Here is a 16,696-nt window from a genome sequence, read left to right as displayed (position 1 = left end):
GACTTAAATATAAATAACGCGTATAATGCTTTTCATTATGATGTAAGTGTGGTTTCACCAGGAAATGTAGAATGACATTTACAGTTCAACCTTATTAACTATGTGAATTTGATATGCTTTTCTTGTGATCTTACCATTTATCCCCATTCTATTTTCTGTAACCCCGACTTTCTTTACATATTTCTCTACTTTACTAATAGTCTTATGAAGCCTCTAATCCTTTCTGGAATAAAGAATAAAATAAGTAAGCAAGAAGGCACTATTTCCTCTGCCAGCTCCGAACCCTCCCTGTCGTGTTTTTCTAGAAGGGAAGCCACCTAGGAGCGCAGAGAAGGCAGCCAGGCACATGCAAACTGCACCGACGGTGCACACAAGCGAAGAGCTCCTTCAGGGAGCTCCCCCAGGTCCTCGAGAGCTCTCAGAACGACCAGTCCAGGCATGTGCTTCTTTCCTTCAGGAGTGCTATATTACTTTAACTCCCTAGAATAGAATTTAGTTCACTTAAACAAAAATTTTCAAAAAAATTTGCAATCACTTGAAAAAGATAATGAAAATAAACGTCTACAGTATGTCTGTCAAATGGATACAACCAAGCTATGGACAAAGGCTGTCATCAGCAAAAGACCTTTAAGGATTTCTTCCCCAGATTCACTTCACCGCTGCCCGTCAACAATGACAGGGATCACACTTTACCTGCCAAATTGTGACTAAGTCTACAAGGTTGTGCAGATTCATACAGGCCCAGATCAAATGGGACAGTAAACACCAAAAGAGAATTTCAGAGCAAACTGGCTAGGCTTTGGACTTAAGGCCCAATAGCCGTTATGAATGGGAGAGCCACCAAAGCTGAGAGATAAATGTCAATGGTCGTCTACAAGACTTTCTACTATACCCCTATGGCCACTCATTTATAAAATATCTGTGTAGAAGAAAATGATTTACTGAATATAGTAGACACTAAATGGCAAGATAGTAAGTCTTCAGTTTTAAAACTATGATTCTCAATGCCAGATTTTGCCACAGACTCATAATAGCTCCTTGTACCTATTTAATAAAATACATCCTAGCTAGAAAAATAAGTCTGAGTCTAGATTTTTCAGGCCTATAATTTGCCCTCTAGAAGAGCAATTACGGTTTATTATCATAAATGAGATTCTGCCTCGGTCATCTTGCAAACAAAAGATAAGTTCCAAGTCTATCAAGACTAATAATCTCGTACTGTAGCCTCTTCCTTTAACGCAAGGGCACTGTCAACACCAGCCACCAATGCCGCGATGCTCCTCCCTCCTGGATGTACTGAGAGACTGTGCTTTCCTGGGCGCGAGGAAGTGAGCACGCTGGGCGAAGTAAGACGAGCTACGAGAAGAATGACGGCCTGTATCTGATGACCATGCCATGCCTAATGGCTGTTTGCTGGGCTTATCCCGTTTCCTTGGTCCTAAAGGAGTATGATTTCACTGAGGAAAAAAGCCTGGACAGAAATTCCAAACAAGTAGGAAGGCACCAGTGATTTCAGCAGTGGCAGGAGCATCGTTTAGCTTTTGAGATGGGTTACGGGGCTTACGTGTGCCCTCTAAAACGACTTTACTCAAGTCAAAGTGCTTCTGACACTTTCTAAACACAAAGACAGCAGAGAGCTGCATCAGATCTCACAAAGGGAAATAAAGGATCAGTCAGATATGAGGTTTCTGTCCTTAGGTGTTTTCATCTGGATCTACTGCCCTTTTCAATAGTTAGGTTCATTTAAGAACTGGATGGCTGAAAGCAGCAAATACGAAAAATTGCGTTTACACAGACATCTGACTGCATCTGAACTTGCTTCCTTTATTGTTTTGCTTGATATGTATGATTACTTGATCCACGGTGTTACGCCAATGAATCTGAAGCTCTGTGAGGGCTCCGCCGGGACAGGTGGACAGGGGTTTCTCTGACTTAGAACAGTCATGCAGTATGAACCACTGGTCCTTTCTATTCTTCTCGCCTGTGCTGGCTATTAGACTTTAAAAAATATTTTAAAATGCCGGTTTCGAGGCCTCCAGGAAGTAAAATGTTTAATTATTAACCGTTAGTGGTATTAAAATATTTATATGCCTTTTAGTTCTACTTAGTTGAATTTGGTGGAGAGGAGAGTAAAGGACGCAGTGCTTTACTTGGGGTCTAACGGTGCTCTCAGCTCATCTGAAAACATAAGGATTCAGACATAGCTTGCTGCTGAGACCCGGTATGGATCTGTCTGAAATCACCTGTGTTAATGGAATGTTTTTACCTTTAGCCACTACGAGCAAAACAAGCCCACATCTCAAAACCGAGTCTAATAAGGAAAACTATCGCGTCAGTTATTCCCACGGCAAAACTGCCCATCTCAGATCCATTCTGAGCTCTGAGCCCCGCATTCTGGTTCGAGTTGGAGAGCACACTACATATCCCCCTCCCCGTATGTCCCTTTGGGGGTGGGGTGTTCTTTTCACTTTACAACTCAAGGCAAAATACTGGGAAATGATTCAGGATGGACAAGCAAATGAATGTTCTGTAACATGGAGGAGACTGACATTCATGATTTTACCTGATCTGTCCACGAACCAGAGGTCTGTTCTTTGTCCTATTCATGTTTGAATCAAATGGAACCTCAAAAAACTGCAAAAAGATTGAAAACAAAACAAAACATTAAATACAGTGTGAAACAATTATTCTCTCCTGCTTTAATGCTACAGTTTTTTTTTCCACAGTAAATTTCATTTTAATTTTGATACTACAAACTCATACTCTTGGTACTCTTTAGAGAAAAATTCTCTGGGAGAGACACATTTTAAAAAATATATGCACTAATTATCAGGAACATGCACAGTTCTACTTTTACCCACTTTGAAAACCACGTGTTAAACACACAGTTGCATTCCTCAAAGCCAATGTTTCAGCTTTAGAGCATTAGTGCTGTCCACAATTTCAGAACTTTTCGCACATCCCAAAGCCTGTGAATTAACCAAGAACCAGATGACACAGGAAATGGGCTACTAGAGCCAAGGCCAGGTCTGAAGGGAATAAGATGCCAGACGAAACCGTACACAAGTGATGGGGTTACACTGAGACTAAGGCCACATGCCCCTCTGCCTGGGACAGCTCTCCTGTACACCCGAGACCAGGGTGTCACACCTGTCACTGTCTTATGAACACAGCAAAGTGCCCGGGGGATGGAGACTTAGGTGGCTTCTAGGTCTGAGGCTGCAGGAAATATTTAGTGTCTGGAGCCTTAAGAGTTTCCTCAGCAGCAAATGAGAACAGTTGCTCTCACCTACCGACGTCGGGCAGTGTGTGACGACACTGCTGCCATGCAGGCCGAGAGCTGCCGCTTCTCCCCCACACCTGCACCCGTCCACAAGACTCCCAGCCCCTCACAAACCCGACCCTTACTTCAAGACTAAGGTCCGGTTTAATTGAAGCCTGAACCTCTGACCTGATGTGATCCCCTCCTCCTTTCAATCCCCATGGCACCTGCCTGAACCACTTGGAAATGTGGCTGCACCAGAGGTGAAATCGAAATGCTGCAAATACAACAATCACTTGTCAAGAATTACAGAATTTAAAAGGTGATAAGTCTGTTTCTGATTTCACATGATAGCAGTGTCACTCTAGTTGGTAAATGAAAATACAGACTGTCCATTTTTTGGTTCAATCTTTTTTTTTTAACTTTACTGAGGTCCACATGATATACAATAAACTGCATGTATTTAAAATATATGATTTGGTTAAGTTTTGACATCTGTACACACCCCTGAAGCTATCACCACATGAAGACACCGCACGCAACTATCTTCCCAAAAGCTCGGTCATGCCCCCTTGTAGTTCCTCTCCCCCACCCTCCTGTCCACACCTCATCCTTAGGCAGACACGGAACTACTCTGTGCCCCTACAGACTATTTGCATTTTCTAGACTTTTACGTAAATGGAATCAAATAATATGCCCTCTCTTTGTCTGGATTTTTTTTCACGTGGCATAATTATTTTGAGATTCATCCTATCACTGAGTGTATCAATAGGTCATTCCTTTTTACTGTTAATATTCCATGACATGGTAATACCACAATCTGTACATCCATTCACTTGTTGCATATTTAGGTTGTTTCCGGGTTTTACCTATTATGAAAAAGCTGCGATGAACATCTGTGTATAAGTCGCTGCATGAACACATGCTTTTATTTCTCATAGGTAAACACACTGGAGTGAGTCATCGAGGAGATGCATGTTGAAACTACTCAGGAAACTGTTCCACGAGGTGGATTGCCACGTTACCTTCCTGCCCCCAGAGTATAAGAGGTCCAGTCCCAGAGCCTCTAAGAACTAAGCTTTGGGTCATCTCTTGTGGCAAGGAACTACAGCCGTCCAAGGACAAAGGGCACACGGACTGGCCAGCAGAAGAAGGTAGTTATAAACACCAGCTACAACCCTACGACCAGTTGCAGAAACAAGGAATGTAATAGTTCTGAGTATTTTCTCCTTGTTTTACTATAAATATGTTTGTATATATAAACCACATTTTTTATTTGTCTCCCATTCTCCTACCACTGAATATATGCTAATAGTATTTACTCTCATGCCTCAGTATTGAAGTTACACAGGATCAGCTGGAAGAGAAGTGAACATTCCCCCAGAGATGAATAAAGGGACTTTGCCTCCTCTTTCAGGGAGTGGATCAGTGAACTGTTGGTTGTAAGGAGAATTTCATCATGTTCAGTGTACACACAACTTTTTGCTATCACCTTATCTGGAAGTATGACTGAAGGGTGTATCCAAGCGCCAGGCCGACAACGACGAGCTGTGATGGGTCTGTGCCACGTTGATTTAGCTCACCGGGAACCATGCTGCCTGGAACGCCCTCTCCCCACAGCTGTAGCTTAGGGGCAGCCACGGAAGCACACATGAGATCTGGAAGGTGGGAATGCAGGAGCGGCCATGTTTACACTTGCAAAACTGGTGTGAGGTCTGGCTCTACTGCGGCTCACATGTGGCAGCTGGGATCCGTTGGCTCACCTTGCTGGCCTGGAGCGGCACGGGGCCCGCAGCTGCCCCCCGAGCTTGTCCACGTCTCGTGGTCCTGGGCCAAGTCTGTGTGCTGTTCCATGGTCAAGTGCATGCTCTCCTGCAGGTCAACCTGCATCATCAAAGGTGCAGGCTTGGAAGCGGCAGGAAACAGACACGTGGTCCAGTCTTTTCTCATGCACTTCTGCTCCTCCTTGCGGATTCCGGGTCACTCCTGCTCTCCTCTGCTTTCCTCAGGCCTGGCACCAGGTACAGGGGCAAGAGGCTTACGGGACTGCATCACATCCATGGTCCCACGAGGCCTAATCCCTTATATCTCTCAAGTGGTTCCGACATCCTGTACAAACCTTAACTGATACAGGCCTCTTCTCTAATACTTTCAACAGGGCTGCTGTTTAAAAGTAGTTAACTGTCCAGTATGACCATCTTATGATCTCAATGACAGGCTTCCTGAGATATGTGAATATCCCATCCTTAATGTTAAAGAGAACTACGCAAATAGGCACTCAATAAATAATTTATTAAATAAACCATCACTGCAAGTAAGTATATTTGTAGACTGAATTACATGTTGAAACGATTTACAATTTATAAGTGTTAAAAATTCTTTGAATGTGTTCAAGTTACACATAATTAAAATGTTCCGTCTGTCACATTCCCTCCCTTCCCCAATATTCAAACACATTCTATAAGTATTTGACCTATTAATTTAATTTCACAGGACTAATGAGGATTCCAATTACAAATCATGTTATTTAAATGCTGGTAAGGTGTTATCCAATATAACACAGAAACTCTTGTATAAATAACCATCTTGGCAGTTCTCAAGTCTCTGTGCGCGCGCACACACACACACTTAGTTCAGGAATTCTAATGAATGGTTTCATCTGGATGAAAAAAGATGTTATATTTTCTCTGTTTCTGGCAAGTCAGCCATCCAAAGATGGGAACTGAGGTCTAGAACACAGCAACTGAACTGCAGGGTGCCAAGACTTGGCAGTAGCTTCTGACTCCCACGAACGCTCAAATTTATCAGGACAAGCGACATCTGGGTAGAAATACCACGCTGACCAAGACTTCTGGTTCATTCCAGCGAGGGCCAGACAATTCCTCCAAGCACATTATGCTGCTTTACGCTGTTTTTCATGCGTTTCCTATAATGCCTTTCAGTGAGGCTCACTGCTTTGGTTTAGCTATTGAAACCACATTCCCAAAACGTAAAGCAGCGGTGACACAGATGAGAAATTTAAACACTTTAGAACACATAGCTGGCTTGATAATCTACTCACATTTTCCCCCTGTGCTTTGCAATCTTTTCATAATGTTATTATCATTTCAGTTGGCTCCAACTACGTCCGAAGCAGAGAAGTAAAACTGCTACAACTTGTGTTGAAAATAAAATACAAATGTTGTCTTACCAACCCTTAGAACACAGTTCGGCCCGCCTTTTCATATACCCTCGCTGCTTCGAATAACACCCCCAGTGATACGCTTCGGTGAACACACTTGGACAGCCGTTCAACCCAGGCCTGTCCTCTCGGGCCCTTCCTTTAGAAGGCTCTAGTCATTAGGTCTCAAATGGCCATGTCACCCAGTACTTTACCCCACGCCTGGACACAGTGACTGGTTTACTGAGTGGTATCGGATTCAAACAGAGTCTTTCCTGGGGATTTTACAAACCAAAAGCCCAGGAAGGTATGTCCTCCCTTCTCTTGGGTTGCCTGTGGCCACGGAACAGGAGAAAGGGAAGTGGAGGAGAGGCCCAACACTGATTCCTTGGGTCAAGTTACCTCCAAGGCTCCACCTCCGCCCTTTCCAGTTGAAGCCAACACCATATGGGTCCGGGCCTCTTAGTTCCAACGTCCCAATACAGGAAAGGCTGTAAGAACTTCAAACATCAGAGCAGTGCATTGCCCAGGAGTGAATAATACTTGCTTTTCCTTCAGCAAACAACTTATTTTCTGTCTATGTTCATTTCCAAAAGAAGTTTTTCTCTCAGTCTCTTTCCCTCATAAAAATCCGTCGTTCTTCTGGAATTCTTTTCATTTAAAATTTCCCCTTTAATCCCGGCTCCCCACCCCACCAGCCTCCACTGGTGACACTCCTCCTAGTTTCTTGCCCCCCAGCTATCATATGAGCTGTTATGTGAGTCAGGCTCTTGGGGCTGCAAATGGTAGAAACACAACCCAAACAGCCCAAAGCAAAAATGGGGTTTAATTTCTTACTACAGGGCTGTGCCTGCTTTTAGGAATTACTGGGTCCAGTGCCAAATGTGCTGTCATGATTCTGGCTCTTTCCGTCTCTCACATCTACCCCGAGCACTCCTGCATGCAGGCGCCTTCCAGGAAGCAGGCAAAATGGCACGGGCAGCCCTAGACTCTCATCCTCCTGGTGACCCTAGCAGAAAGTTTATTGCCTGATACCTCCAAAAGAAAAGTCCAGAACCACCATGGCCATGAATCCTCACAGCTAGGTGATGATGCGACTAGCCTGTGACCACGGGGAGGGTGCAGGTGGAGAGACACAGTGATACTGTATCGCCCTCAAATCGTGAGTGTTATTTTCTCGATAGGAAAGGACAATTCTATTACCAGAAGAAAATGGGAAGATGTTAGGCAGACGGATGCAGTGAAATTATTTCTAACTCACTGTAAAGCTAACGGCCCCAAATCATTTCATCTCACGTCATACCTATAAAATAACTTGCCTACGTTACTCCTAGTTTAAGTATCTGAAAGGCATTAATCATTATAAACATAGTAAATAATTTATATTAATCTTTGTCTCATAATCAGTTTGGGGATCAATAGTTCTGTCTATTTAACAGAGTAGTAAATGGATTACTTTTTCCTCCTTGTAATCACATGAAGATATGGGTCACTATTACACCAATGGGTAAATATTTATTAGATTCCTAATATCAGATTTGTGCTTTTCTATTATACCATGCTTTTATATTAGTAATTATTATTACTCCAGAGAGATGCTGCTCAGATATAAAATATACTTATTAGCCCTTCTAACGATAACAACATACTTACCACACTACTGAATTTTGTAAGCTAAACACAGACACCAAAAGCAGGTCGATATATAACTTGGCCCTAGTGATGAACTTCCTATTCCTATTTTGATTAATTACACGCTATGCAAAAAGTAGATGTGTTCTAGAGATGTCTGCAAGTCAGGCTCAGGAAATATTGACTTTGATAACGAGGTACAACTTTTTCTTCCCCTATGCTAAATAATGGGGGCAACGTTCTTCTAAAGACTCAAAGGAAAAACAAACGTGTGAACCCTGTCGGAGTTTGTTTTTCCATCCATCTTCTCAAAGCTGTCAACAAGTGTTTGTCATTCCAGTATGGCTCACAGCCTCCCAGGTCCAAGATAATGTCTCAATCGGTCTCAGACCAAGTTAAAAGGGATGTTAACAAAAATAAATAAATAAAGCACCGGGAGAGGCACCTTATCCAGCAGGGTTCCACATACCATTACTTTCAGCTTACAAATCAGTTAAGATACGGGGTCAGCCATGGCTCTTTGGTTGTTACCAGTGTTCCACAGCCATACCAAGAATAAACAAATTAAGTGAGACTCGCTGTTCCCATTGATTTTTCCCCACAAGGTATTTGAAATAAGGTGTGTGTATGCTCAACGTGGTGCTGGGGTAATGTTCTCCTCCAAACATGCTACTCAGGCCGTCGCTCATTAAGCTGTATTTTAAGGCTTCACCCTAAAAGGTCACCCAGCACTTATCAGGGGCCTGAAGTACCATATCCTATAAGTAAAAGAAAACTCAGAAAGTTGCACTGGTTTTGACGAGCTTCAGAAATGGTGTTATAGGTCACCCTTTCTCCTGCCAGAGGGAACTCAATTTGTAACACTGCTTTCTGAAAAGAGATGGAAGGAAAACACAGCAAAATATTTACAAGATATGGGTAGAGAGATGTGGGGTGAGTATTCTTTTTGTTTTTTATAATTGTCTATAAAGACCATGTATGTTCTACTTAGGAAAAAGAAAAAGTAATAATTTTTACCTAAATGATACAAATATAAAATCTGGACAGACCTTCGTTAGGTTAACTAATAAAGAATAACTAAACTTATCTAGTAGAAAGCCAATATCAATGGAGCCTTAGTCAATTAGAATCCTTTTTTTCCCCCAGAAAGAACCACAGGATAAAATGTTGACCCTAAATATTTCTCAAGGACACCCATTTCCCTCCATCCCTGGTGCCACTCCTTTAACTCAGGCGACCATTTTATTTTGCCTAGATTACAGCGACTCCCCACACTCCCTATCTGCATTATTGATTACCCCTATCAATTTCTCACACAGCAGCCAACACGATCTTTTCAGGTACAGACCTGATCATGTTAGTTCCCAGCCTAAAACTCTTCATGGCTACCCGCTGCCCAGGGAATAAAGTCCAGGCACTCACGTGGCACAGAAAGCCCTTCACAGAAGCTCCGGCCCCTTTACCTCCCGAGGCCTCATCTTCTCTCGCCCCTGATTGCTCCCCTCTAAGGGTCAGAACCTCCTGTCAGGTCCGCAGGGACCCTTCGCGGTAGCTGTGCCGCATCCATCATTAGCGCAGAGCTGACTCACTGGTCTGCCGTACATTCTGCTTCTCGTGTGTGTCTCGGCAGTGGAGCTCTGCCCGAAACAACCACCGACGGGACAAGAGGGTTCACTTCAAGTTCAGAGTCACCAGTTTCAAAGGGGGCTTGTACCACTCCCTGGTGAGTCCCCTGGACCTCTCTAGCCCACTGGCTCTGCTCCCCTTCACGGGAGGGTGGGGGGCGAGTTCAATCTGGTCCGCTCTCAACCGATGGGTGCAGCCTCCTCCTTCCCTCCACCTGGGCTGGCGACCCTGTTGCCTCCCACCTCCTATGAAACCTAGTCCATCAGGCACCCCTTTTCTCCACAGCATGGTGTCTTTTAGCTGGATCTTTCCCACCCCCACCTCAACATACTTAGTTTTCCCCCAAGCCCACACGTCTCCCCGTGTCATCAGCAGACTTGAGCACCAGGTTAGCATTTGGAAAAGAGAGGACGTGGTCTCTGCTCCTACCGCACATGAAGTTCGGGCCCCTCATCTTAGCCAGCACGGTCAACAGCAGGAGGTGTCCGCGGCGAGGTTAAGAACCCTCCAGAGATCTCGCAACAAGCTCCAAGGAATTTCTCTTCTAACACCTGCCAAGGACCATAATTCCATCTTTGCAAAACTCATTTTTAAAACAGGTAATTCTGAAGGCCAGTTTTGAAGAACAATAAGGAAATGCATTAAAGTCCACTAAAGGCGACTAATATGAACAGACTGTTTAGATTTCGAATTTTTTTTTTTAAACCCAACTTTTTAAAACTTGGGTCTCACAGATTAAAGGAACCTTTCCTCAACTAGTGCTACTTCATCCTAATCTCATGGGGACAAAAGACTAGCAAATTAATAAAGTCTTGTGGATCCCTCCACAACTATAAAAAACCAGGCATGCTTACTGAAACCATTAATGGTGATAAACTAGCAATAATATGACAAGTCTGACCTCTGAAACAGTTCCCTAAAATACTACAAAGAGCTTAAATGCCACCATTAAAAAAAAAAATAGAACATGAACATTTTAAAAGGCAAGAAATAAGTAAAATCACCTTTATCTGGGATCCATGGCAGAAGAACGAAACGATACTCGAAAAGAAAAGGTTATACCACAAGGTGAGCAGTAAAATTGGCAAATCTACAGAGATTCAGCTGCTGCTGATACACATCTGGTCCCATCGGGGCGGGGGTGGGAGCTACAGAAATCATTAAGCCACCGGAGATGTTCCAAGCAAAGAAACTGTAAAATTCTTAACTATAAAGCAAAGGAAACACACTTAATCCCTCAGGGGTTGCAGTATGTATTTCAACTGGGTGATCCCCTCCCTCGTGAGGACACGTCGATACACCAAAACCTGGAGTAACACAAAACCTCCCCTGTCCGCATGTGGCCCGGAGCCAGCCTGCGCCGGCACCCCGGCCCCCGTTGGTTTAATCGTCGCGTTACTCTACACACCCAGGAGGGGGCGGCAGAGAGGAGGAGGCTGGGGGAATCGGGGGAAAAATGTGTCTCACTCATTCTGCCGATCAGAGAATAAATACCTTAAAAATATAGTTACGCAGGCCTTCTGTAAATGTTCAATAACGTGTTGGAAGATTAACACATTTCTTCTAAGATTAGGGTTTATTTTTGAACTTCAGATCCTATACGGCTGCAAAGGGAAATGATTCGTCTTCTGAGGAGACACCAACTACCTACTTACTTACTATGTTATCTTAAGCAAAGTGACTCGAAACCGCTCTTTAATGACCCCATTCCCTTCTGTCTCTGAGACTCTGTGATGGGGGTACAATTATAGTGCATTTTAACTTTAGTAAAATTTTTCTGCTGCCTATTTTCCCCTACAATCCTCAGTCTCTTACTGATTACCTAAAATTATTTTTTTAACATCTTTATTGGAGTATAATTGCTTTACAATGGTATGTTAGTTTCAGCTTCACAACAAAATGAATCAGTTATATATATACATATATTCCCATATCTCTTCCCGCTTGCGTCTCCCTCCCTCCCACCCTCCCTATCCCACCCCTCCAGGCGGTCACAAAGCACCGAGCTGATCTCCCTGTGCTATGCGGCTGCTTCCCACTAGCTATCTACCTTACGTTTGGTAGTGTATATATGTCCATGCCTAAAATTATTTTTAAATAACCTTTTGAAAGTCTTCGTGCTGAAAGCAGGCGTATTACAAAATGAGCTTCTTTAGGAACTTAAGTGAAAAAGAAAAAAACTGGAATGGTGAATAAAAACAATGACTATTACATCAAAACAATAAATAAATAATAATGGAAATAATACTTGAATCAAAAAATAAAATAGCACATAAAATATATTGGGGCATTTTCAAAGGCTTAAGAAGGGAACACAGGTGTTATATAAGTAGTCATTAAGTGGAATACTTCCGACAGCCTTTTATAATTGTTTCTGTTCCTATATTCCCACTGCTTTCCTTTCAACCTGATTACTGGACATGCCTTGATTCTGTGTCTGATATATTCAGAATATGTATCTGAGCATAGAGTTGGGCCTACAGAGAAGGACCTACAGTTCCTTCACTGAAACACAGGAAACGGCGGAAAATTCTTTTGGTAGGGCAAGACATATGTCATGGGCAAGGGAAGGATACTGGGAAATTTCCCAGAACTGAGAAAAGTTTAAGTATATAACTTCTTTCCTGAGAAGCCAAACAAAAACCTGTGACATGTTATAAGCATGGTTACCGTGTTCTGAGAGTGTAACACGTGCATTGACCACCTTATAGAACGATGCCAAAGTAACACAGTGGTTGATCCACGGAAGAAAAGCTTTCCATCCACACACAAAATATTTTCAGTCTTCCCGTTAAAAGCAAACCGGGAAGAAATGTCTCCTTTTCTAAGATGTGTGGATAAAAATTCCAAATTACTTGGAGTTTCTAGGAGAGGAAAGATATAATAGGGTTCTGACGTTCACTTTGAGTTTTTCAATGGGAACTTTTTTAAAGTTTTAAATTTAATTAATTAAAAATGGCATAAAGAGAACTTAAATATTTCTAACTTTTCTGTCAAATATCAATATAATCCCAGAAAACAGGCAAACATTTTAAAATGCCTATGAATTATAGTAAGTGATATGTGACTGTGAACTTATTAGTATGATCATGCAGCTTAGGTGAACGGCTAAGCTATTTATTTGGTCATCAAATCCCAATACTTAAAGAATTGCAACCGATTGCATGTCCACGTAGTTTCTGTCAGCATCACAGTTTTTTGCCTCAGAGGCAATTCTTAGAATATATACGATTTTCTGTGTTTGCACAACTATCCGTGTAAAGTAGCAATCTAGTTTTCTAATAAATATGAGTTAAACGGACAGCATTAATGTCTTAATGAAATACTTTCAAACAGAAAAGGTTCTAATTTTAACGACCACCTTTCTTAACCAGTTTTCATTTTTTTTTTTAATTTTAATTTTTTTGGCTGCGCCTCACGGCTTGCAGGATCTCAGCTCCCCGACCAGGGATCAAACCCGAGCCCCCAGCAGTGGAAGCCCGGTGTCCTAACCACTGGACCGCCAGGGAATTCCCCTCCAGTTTCCTTTTAAATACACTAATGGGAGGGCAGGCTTTCAAAGAGATGCAAGTACTCCCTTTCTTACTGTTGGTGACAGGAGACAGTGAAAGCAGGAGAAGGAAGCCTCCACACTGAGGATGGGTAAAAAAGCAAATGAGGAGGAGCTGGCACCAGGCTAAACTCTAAACGGTACCCAGAGTCAGATTTTACGGACAAAACATGTAAGAACGTATTTGAGTGCACGTCTAATCAGAGATTTTACTTTAGAAATACCAAGTGGACCACCGTTCTCCTATATTTAAAAAAAGCCTTCCAGGGGCTTCCCTGGTGATGCAGTGGTTGAGAGTCCGCCTGCCGATGCAGGGGACACGGGTTCGTGCCCCGGTCTGAGAAGATCCCACATGCCACGGAGCGGCTGGGCCGGTGAGCCATGGCCGCTGAGCCTGCGCGTCCGGAGCCTGTGCTCCACAACGGGAGAGTCCATGACAGTGAGAGGCCCACATACCGCAAAAAAAAAAAAAAAAAAAAAGCCTTCCAGATCATGTACTAGTCTCTCTTCTGTGAAGCAGAGAAACCCTGAATTTATGTGCCAGGAAAACAGTAAGTAACTACCACTCCCACAAGTAGCCACAGCAGACAGAAAGGCAAACAGACTTTTATAATTAAATCTGTAATGATGAAAAACAATGTTGCGTAATGAATGTCTATAAAAACACAGTCGGCCGAACTACCTAACCATTAAGACATTTATTTCAGTTTATCCGCTGACAGTGACTTTTATTCCATAACGAGACGTGACTAAAATACTTCTCATTCTTTAAAAGACAGTCTTTACAGGTATAATACAAATTAATAAGACAAGTCACACTGGGAAGAGGGGTTTGGGACTTCGTCAACTGATCTTTAACAGATAAATTAGCACTATAACTTATAATTAGGCTTAAAAATCCCAGACAATATCCACATATGAATTCTTGAAAGAATATATGAGGAACAGCAATAAAGCAGAGTCTAGTTTATACTAGTATAATTTTTCAAACTGACAGCTCTTATAATTAAATATATTTGAGAGAATCTGTACCTTAAAAATATATAAATGAGAATATATACCTCATTTTATTTATCATAATGTGATGACTTAAAAATTAATTCTATTAAAAGTTTTTTTAAAAAGAAAACTACCACCACAAATCAAGATTTTGAAAGCTCAGATGTGACACTGCAATTAAATGAACAGGCTCGCTGAAGATTTATTGACCACATATTACGTGATATTTAATAATCTAAATTTTGTATTGCTTCATAACAAGTCAATGAGATTACTATTAAGGATATAAAATGCCTGAAATTAACAAAAACAGGAATATGAAAATAAGAATATATTATTTCAATATCATTTACAAAAGAAAAAGAAAACGTTCTTCTGAAGGGCAGTAAGGAACTCTAAATGTAATGAGCTTAGTTTGTTTCTAATAAATTCCACTTCTGGAACTACATATCAAGGAAATGATATAGAAGTATAGGAGAAAACTACATGATAAAAATTTAAAACGTCTGCTGCAGGGTTGCTTTTAACAGATAAACACTGGAGGAGCACTAAAGGAACGGTTACAATGTGGTAAGACACCTTAATGGAACATCAGGCAGTCATTAAAGATGATAATTAAGACTAATAATCTGGGAAAATGCTTCAAACACTAATAATATAGTTTATAGTTTATAATTTGTTCAGAGTGGTGGGTCTATGGATTTTTGCTGTCTTTTTCAATTTTGTTTTATTATAATAATGAGAAAAATAATAAGCACAAGGAGTAAATTAAACAGATAGATGTGGCTACATTTAAAGAAAGATTTGCAGATGTTCTGGGAGTATTTTTAAAAATTAAATGTTACATTACATTTTCCAAACCACATTAAATCTTTCAGGTTTTCCAAAACACATTAGAAATGTAAAAGTTTCATCACAAACGCTTTTGAAGGTTAGTTTGAGGGAGAAAGGCCCTTATAAACATGGCAGGTCAAGCAGACTGAAGAGAAGAGGCTTCTTTTAGAAAAGGTTTCTTCACTTTTAAGAAGTCCTCAAACCTATATTTTCCATAGCTTTATTTGTTTATTCATGGCTGTAGCTCGCTAAGGCCATATTTCTCAGAAGTTTTGTTTTAATTTTACTATTATAGCATACTCTGATTTGCTCAAGAACTTACAGGCATTTATTAGTCCAGCAAGCTTAGGACTACCAGCTGAAACCATTTCTGATACTAAATATTGGAGGTGACAGAGGGTTTCTTCCACGTAGAAGGCCTCAAGTGTGCACATCTGTAGTTTTTCCACTTTGAGCTGTGATGCTGATGAACAAAATACCTAAGTTTGCAATCACTATGCAATTTTATTTTACTGCTAAAAAATCCACTGACTTAGACATTACAAAAATATAAAGCTAGGTTATTTCATTTGAAACTGTCTTACGAAACCTTAAATAATAAAATTGTAAAACCTTTTATTTTGATCAGCTTTTTACTTGAAAGACAGTGCACATTCTCAGCTATGGATTTAGTAATGAAGGAAATATATTTCCCATGAGGTGACCAGCAAATTTGCTATGCATAAAATAATTGATGGAGTCTGGCTAATATTGTGAGGGTTCATTCAAATGTTAGCTTCTCACAATAACCAGTCACAACTTGAAGCAGGTGAAAATCTATAGTTAGTTTCATGACTAAATGAATGTAACGGACAAGCAAACACAGAAGAGCAATGGGAAAATGCCTTCTTAATACTGATGAGGCTACAGCAAGGCACTGACTTATTCTGAACAAATCAGGAATAAGTACCGCTATTAGCTATTACTCACCAAGGGTTTACTATTCCCACGCCTGGGCTCAGTGTTTTGTGTATTACGCCTTATCTCCTGTAGGTAGGTATTACCATTATCTTCATTTGAAAGTCGAGATAACTGAAACCCAGACAAGTAATTAACCAGGGTAGTAAGGCTTGGATGTGAACCTGGGCTGCCTGAGTCCCTGTGCTCAATCATGGCCCTACACGCCACCCGGCACAGGAGGCTTGAGCGTGAGACACGGCTGGGATGAGGATGCTCTGAGGGGCTGTGAGATGGAGACCCTGGCCCCAGATCACAGCCCAGCTCGGGAGATAAGATACTTAATTTATAAAATAATAAGAGGCAGCATGATAAGATTCACAGAGATGCAGACGATAACAGCCAAAAATAAGGTTCAGGGGTATAATAATATAAAGAATATGTTTCGGGGCTTCCCCGGTGGCGCAGTGGTTGAGAGTCCGCCTGCCAATGCAGGGGACACGGGTTTGTGCCCTGGCCGCGGAGTGGCTGGGCCCATGAGCCATGGCCGCTGAGCCTGCGCGTCCGGAACCTGTGCTCCGCAACGGGAGAGGCCACAGCAGTGAGAGGCCTGCGTACCGCAATAATAATAATAATAATAATAATAATAATAATAATATGTTTCAAATGATTTTATTCTTTTCCAAAAGAATCACTG

The 16,696-nt window shown here is 41.7% G+C and overlaps 1 protein-coding gene across 1 annotated transcript in view; it reads right to left on the bottom strand.

Annotated features, from left to right (window-relative positions):
• COX10 (cytochrome c oxidase assembly factor heme A:farnesyltransferase COX10) overlaps window positions 1-16,696 on the bottom strand; it is a 109,869-nt gene that overhangs the window by 31,567 nt on the left and 61,606 nt on the right. Inside the window, exon 5 of the mRNA XM_082861472.1 lies at window positions 2,564-2,634. Within this exon, the coding sequence (XP_082717598.1) occupies window positions 2,564-2,634 (71 nt within the window). The remainder of the gene's footprint in view (window positions 1-2,563; window positions 2,635-16,696) is intronic.

This window comes from Leucopleurus acutus (assembly GCF_964270905.1).
Source record: "Leucopleurus acutus genome assembly, chromosome: 19".
Taxonomy (NCBI): Eukaryota; Metazoa; Chordata; class Mammalia; order Artiodactyla; family Delphinidae; genus Leucopleurus; species Leucopleurus acutus.
Note: the sequence above shows the minus strand (reverse complement) of the source record. Positions and strands in the feature narration are given on the sequence as shown.